This window comes from Acyrthosiphon pisum, chromosome A1, assembly GCF_005508785.2.
Source record: "Acyrthosiphon pisum isolate AL4f chromosome A1, pea_aphid_22Mar2018_4r6ur, whole genome shotgun sequence".
NCBI classification, from domain to species: domain Eukaryota; kingdom Metazoa; phylum Arthropoda; class Insecta; order Hemiptera; family Aphididae; genus Acyrthosiphon; species Acyrthosiphon pisum.
Window position 1 is genome coordinate 113,044,805 of NC_042494.1, and position 7,263 is coordinate 113,052,067.

The following is a 7,263-nucleotide window of genomic DNA, read 5'->3' on the forward strand; positions in this document are numbered from 1 at the left end:
AAATATCTTTTAAATTTCTTTTGAACTATTAAATTTTAAATAAATTATTATGATTTAAAAAAAATAATATTTTAAGTTATTTATCGAGTTATATAAATTAATATCCTTTGAAACTACTAACAAGGGGTAGTATGAATAACTTCCGATTTTAATATTTGTGTATGTTAAGTACCAAGTCACATAATATGCACTATTACGCTGTGAATATAGGGTCTATAAAACTAAGTACCTACTAACAATCTTTATGTGCAACATTTCGTTTAACAATATACGAATTGCGAGTAAATATAAAGAACCATTGATACAGAGAAGTATGATACTTTATATATTTAATTATTATTCTATTATAGATTGATAACTGATGGGCTTACAAATGATTGATATTTTCCTTTCTTTGTCGATTCATCTGTTATCACTTCTCTATACCAGCGTATGTATCTTAGATCATATATACTATACTATTATATATGATCTAATAGGAATGTAGCATAGGCTACATAGCCATTATTTTGATTTAAGGGATCTGATAATTTGTTATAATATATGGGAGGCTAAACTGGATCTCTTTTAAAGTTTAGTACGCTGATACCACGGGTGTATAATATTTTAGACTTTATACGTATATGCTCACAGAACACTGAAGGCGATTTTAAATTTTACTAAAATTTCGGAAAGCGCTGCAGCTCAAATGATCTCCCTGATTACGCCACTGTGAGATCTTATGTATTGATATATATATATATATATGTACAACACAAGGTTGCAGCTAAGGGTTGGAAGGGTGGAAATTGCTCCCCCCCCAACCATCTACAGCTAACAAATATATTAATGTTTTACGAAATTTTAAATTGTGGTAATAATTTAAAAATACATTGGTCAGTGGTCCCTTCCCCCTGATGATTCCAATATGTGTAGATTAATAAAGTATCATAAATTAGATTTTAACATAAAAATTAAAATTATATTAAGTAGGTTGTAAGTTGTAAAAGTTTGACGTTGATCTAAATCCAATCCAAAATTAATATCTAAGAAAGACGATAGTCGATATTGGATAGATATACTTGGTTTGGTATATCATTGCATTGAAAATTAAAACATAAAATTAAAAATAATAATAATATTATTTATAATTTATACAATTTATAAAGAATAATATAGAATAAAATCAATTAAAAATTCATACAAGTATTAAAAACTTTAATTAATTGTATTTTTTCATTTTAAATGCAGAAAGTCCATTTATTAAAGTCAGTTTATTTTGTAGAAATTAAAACTGTAATATTATTTATTATAATTCGTACTACTTTTGACTTTTAAGTAATACAGATTTGTAAAAGTTTATATAATTTGATTACCAAGTATTTTTGAAACTAAGTGACATTATAAAGAAAAAGGAAATACCACAGAAGTTAAACGAATCGTGGAAATAGGGTACATACCTACTAACTAAAATTGTATTGTATACCGGACGAGAAATAAGGATTTTGGAAATTTACCTTGATGATACTCTTAAAATAGATTTCAAGATCTAATATTGAAAATAATTTAATGTTCATGAAAAATTAAATACACATTTAATGCCGATAATATTTTTAATTTTATTGTAAACAGTGGATTTACAATTGTAATTTTAGTAGAAATAATTGAAATTATGTTTTTCAAATATTATATCAAACAGTTCTAACTCCAAGAAATAAAAACTATATAAAATGGGTAGTTACACAACACAGTCGATATTCAAATAATACTTTATGGTATGGACAAAAATATTACCTTGTGTCATTACAGATATATAATAATACTATCCATCGATTTTGAAATTACTTTCCGATACAAACAATAACGTATACTACATTGTAACCAGGTAGTAATTTGTTGCCTACCCTCATAATATGTGACAATAAAATATTAAATACTAAAAATTAATATATTTATGTTTGTTCTATTTTACCAATAGACAATAATGCATAGAATTCGCATTTGTTTTCAACAAGACAAAAATATAATAATAATATGTACATACTAATGATTTATTACTTATATTATCTAAATATAATAAAAAATATTTATGACGCACATTTTAATTGTTCGTATGAATACATCCAAACGAGTTGCACGGTGACCGTAAAATAAATAACGTTAATTAATTTAATTGCTAGTTATTTCGTATATAATATTTAGGTATATGTACATTGTATACACGACGTGTATGTTCGAAAATCATTATTTGAATAATCTACCTATATGACATAATATCAATGGGATAACAGCATGCATTCAACAATTTTGAGAAACGTACGCAGAGCAAAGACTTTGCTGCAAAGTTAAAGCTACTATATTTATCAACGTTTTCTTAGTTTCGTTTTAATTACGTTGCATTAATCGTCGCGAATATGGTTCTCAAGTAGGTATTTAGATGCAGGGTGATCGATTATCATACGTTGAAGTTAAATGAATATCGTTTTCATATTTCTATCAATTTTGTTTTCAATGTTTCGATGCAATCTACTAATTTACTACCTATACGGTTTTTCGAGTTCGATCGATTGTGCCAAGACCAAAATATATATAAAGGTAAGATATTACACGCTTACAAGAACGTATACGGCCCTTTGCACCCAGTAGAATAGTGATACACAGAAGCTTGGTGCGTAACTGAATTCGGTAAGTTAGGTACCTCCCACGTGTAAAGTTTTATGCATAATGATAAATCGTTGCATTTGAATAGTATACTACGAACAAAGTTTAGTTTTTCCAAAAATGGTCGATATTTTATTATAAACGATTGACGTTAATAATAAATTGTTCGAAATATTGTTGATTTTAAAAATAACCACGGTAAAATACTAAATTGTATGCAAACAATATTGTAAAACCAGAAGCAGATAGCTGCTTAGCTTCACTCAGGATCCACAATATCTCTCAGGAAATAAATAAGTAGATTTAGTTCAGTACCTTAGTACTTATTGGTTTATAAGTTATTGATTTCCACGACTCTTTACGCTTCCAAAATGTTTTTATCGTGCTTATAAGGCGCACTACCTATATCATATTATGCCTTTAAAATAAAACGAATTACACAAAATATTGAGCATGATCATGTTAGAACTAAATACATTTCAAAAATATGACTTGGATTTTCTATTCCGTTTTTCCATAGCAAACAATTAAATTACATTGAAATTTACTTAGATAATATTGTTCTTTTTACTTATAAAATATATTTCATTTGATTTTTATTATTAATAAGTTTACCTATGTATACGTCTTCATACTATGCGAAAATGATATACAATTATATTCAATGTAAGATCATAATTGTGCGTATACAATCATAAATAATAGTTTTCATTAAGAAAATAATTTACAACCTAAATATGTTCGTATAGATATATACAAGCTATAGGTTTATCGTATATAATAATACAATTGCATTGATAAACTAGTTTTTTTTTTATCTTATCAAAAGTTATGTTTAATTTTTATAGTTAGGTACCTAGGAGAAATTATTATTCAATAAAATCAACTTCTTTTTTTACTGGTTTTAGTTACATATTCGGAAATTAAATATTTCTTATTTTCTCGATATAATGTATATTATATATTTATACCATTTAAACATAAAGCTTTTAAATCAAATGGATGTAACTTATAACTTGAATTTTAGAAATCCAAGGTACACTACAATCAAAGTAAAAAAACTTTCAAAGAACACGGCACAATGATGTGATGTTAACTTGTAACAATAAATAAACAACAACTAAAAACACACTGGAGCCTTAAATTGGAATTTAGAACGAGAAACTGAGGAATATAACCAGAGTTTAGCAAACAGAAATAAAAATAAACTTTTCTTAGTAAAATCTTATTACTTTGTATATTATAATAAACATAATAGTCCATGAAAAGTTACATATTATTTATAATACATATACACACGTTGTATATGTATACCTATTGCATAGGTAATGACTGTTATATAGTATTTTTTCAACTACTAACGAATAATTGATAGTAGGCCAGATAATCATATTTCCTAAAAACCTATTAAATATTCGTGCAAGTATACACTATAATTTACTGTTATATGCTTTAAAATAACTAAATATTAAATAACTCTTGGCATGACTATAGTGTTAAAAGTTTTCACTTTAATTAAGCATTAAAAAAAAAATATATATTATAAGAAGAATATCTCGATCAATTCAACACCACAAAGTACAAACTATGACTGATGACTAAAATAGTCAAATAAATCAAAGTCAATACAGTCTACAAAATTATACAATATATGTATAGGTAATAAGAATTGTATTGTTATTCCTGTATTACTAGATAGTTAATTGTCTCATGTAAATTATATCAATTGTTGATTTTCGAAAGTATTTTATCTAAAACTCGCAATACTACATTGCATGGTCTTAAAAGAATATTAAAAATTTTTAAGATACTAAAACATACTTTAAAAATGTAAGACCCCAAAAAATGCAAAAATATGCAAAATACAATTTTATATTCAGTATCGTTGACATATAAAACATTTTTAACTCAGTGCTCTAGGCTGAGATCCTCCAACACCTACAAGAAAAGTAGATCCTCTTACACATATGCTTGCACACAGCACCTATATTATCGACGAGTGTCTAACGTTGTTGTTCTAAGAGGCAGATAAGCGTTATAATCATGATAGTCCGAGGACAGAACCTCTGGAATGTACTTCACAAAAGCTTGCTATGAGTGAAGCGCCTCTGAGATTCTAAATTCCTGACCTTTGCTGACGACATAGGCACATAGCAATAATATTTACCGCTGAGGATACCTAGCAACAGAGGAATATGTTAGAATCGGCTGAAGGTAGTTCAAGAGAATGATTTTCGGACGTTGGCTGGCCGAAAGTCAAAGTGGCAAAACGAGATAACCATATCGTACAAAATCACCACTCTGGTGATTCAGTGTAACAGTTCACAGTGTAAAATTAAATAAATATATTATAATCCAAATCTATCAAAATAGTTAGAATAATATAAGGAAATAATTGTTTTTACAGATTAAAAAAAATCCAAATTAAGTTTAGCCTCTATAAAAATTATTTTAATCACTTTTTTTTATCACTCATATTTTACAATTTATTAAAAATAATAACAATTTACCTGCCTTTTTTAGTGCATTATTTAGAATTTTTAGGGCATTAAAGAATTTTTTTAAGGGAATTTTTTAGGGTTTTTTTTATAGTGCATTACATTCCTTACTTATTACATTGTATTGTTGGTATGGACATCTTATGCGCCACACTAATTTTAAATAATTTGGGGTTACCTAATTTGACTTGTGCAACTGAGTGAGTATATAAAATTGGGTATGCGCGTATACGTGTTATATCAATTATCAAGTTAACTGTATCCACCACATAATCGTCCAGTAAGTTATGTAAGGCAAGTAAATAATAACGGTCATACAACACTTAATGTTATGTTTCGATTCGAACAATAACCATGCTGGTATAAATGCGGTCTTAAAGGACCAAAAAAAAAACCCACCACCAACATTATAGACTTCAACCGCGTTATCCGTTACGCGTGCGCGCTTACCTGGTACGCCGGCTTGTTGTAACCATCAGGTCGGGTCTTTTGGTCGCTCTCGAGGAATATACAGGCCGTGTGCTCGGCGCTGGAGAACGTGTACGTGACCTCGCCGTGTCTGGCGAGCACTGGCAACGCGAGCAGCACGATGAGCACCCACGTGACGAGTATAGCGGAGGACGCGTTGCGCTCGGTGCGCACGTATATGGAGGCAATCGGGTGGACGACGGCCAGGAACCGGTCCAGTGACATGAGCACCAGGGTATAGACGCTCGCATACGCGGTAACCACGATCAGGTACTGGACCATTTTGCACCAGACGTCGCCGAATGGCCAGTAGGGCAGCATGTAGTCGACGGCGGTGAACGGCACACAGAACACTATGAACAGCAGGTCGGCCAGCGCCAGGTTAATGATCAACAGGTTGGTGGTGCTCCGCATCTGCTGATTAGCCATTACCACGATCACCACCAGCAGGTTGCCCAGCAGCCCGACCACCACGATGATGCCGAACAGTATGGGCACGGCCAGCGAAACGATGCGCTCCACCTGCACCGAGTCAACGGACAACAGACAATAATGTATATTTTTTATTAGTTCCTTATCATGACACGATATTATAATATGTTATAAAGACGTTTATTACGATATTGAATATCGTGAACGAAATCATATCGCATCAGATAGCAGTGGCGTAGTTATCATAACAACCGTAAAGGCTGATAGGGCTGCAGCCCTCCTCGAAATTTCAGGAAATATAAAAATGCTTTCAATGTTCTATATGGACGTATGACGTTAAGATGGCAAGGTACAGTGTTGAAATTGTAATTTATTTAAATGTTGCACTGTCGCAGAAAAAGTCTAAAAGGTTAAACACCCGTAGCATCAGCATACTAAAACTATGAGGGATCCTCGTTAACCCTTCCCTACATAATGTATTATTAGCCCCAAAACAAAATCCGGGCCATGACACAGCAAGATAATATTTTTGTCACCTCTGGTCAGTGTTTGAAAATTTCATAAAATTTAAAAAAAATATTCCAAATTGTGTGAAATATTTCAATTATCATTATTTTTGTAGTTTTGTCTTGTAAAATATTAAATAATTAATCTAAATAAATTAAATACCTCATTAGTCATTGACACACATTTTTTTCTTAGTTTTAATGTATAATAATATAATATTGTATTTTTTTGTTATACCTATTATTTGATGTAAAAATGTAAAATAAATAAGGAATAGATAGGTATATTGTATAATATGTACCATGTACGTGGTAACTTATATAGTTATATGTTAAAAATCAGATCAGAGTTTCCTTGATCGACAATCCTTATGGCATGTATTTGTATAATTGTATATAAAAAAGGTGGGTAAGTGTATTTCGCTCTGCTGTACAGTAGGTTAGAAGTGGGCCACTGTATAATGGACAGTATTAAATTTGAATTCAATGATATAATATCACTGTATAAGAAAAACGATTCTGAGCGGAGACGGTATATCAGTCTATGTATTAGACATATATATACTTATCTATGGTATTAAAAAAAAATTGACCTATAATAGGTATCTATAATAAATTCCAAATTAATCATATCATAATATCTATTAGGTACTTATAACGCGTTATACATCAACAAATACCGTGGTATTATTTTAGATATATAATAGTATACTTTAGAA

At 29.9% G+C, this 7,263-nt stretch overlaps 1 protein-coding gene across 1 annotated transcript in view; it reads right to left on the reverse strand.

Annotated features, from left to right (window-relative positions):
• Positions 1 to 7,263, reverse strand: part of LOC100167869 (allatostatin-A receptor-like) — a 228,577-nt gene that overhangs the window by 193,250 nt on the left and 28,064 nt on the right. The window contains exon 2 of the mRNA XM_029488077.1: positions 5,589 to 6,128. Coding sequence (XP_029343937.1) covers positions 5,589 to 6,128 — 540 coding nt within the window. The remainder of the gene's footprint in view (positions 1 to 5,588; positions 6,129 to 7,263) is intronic.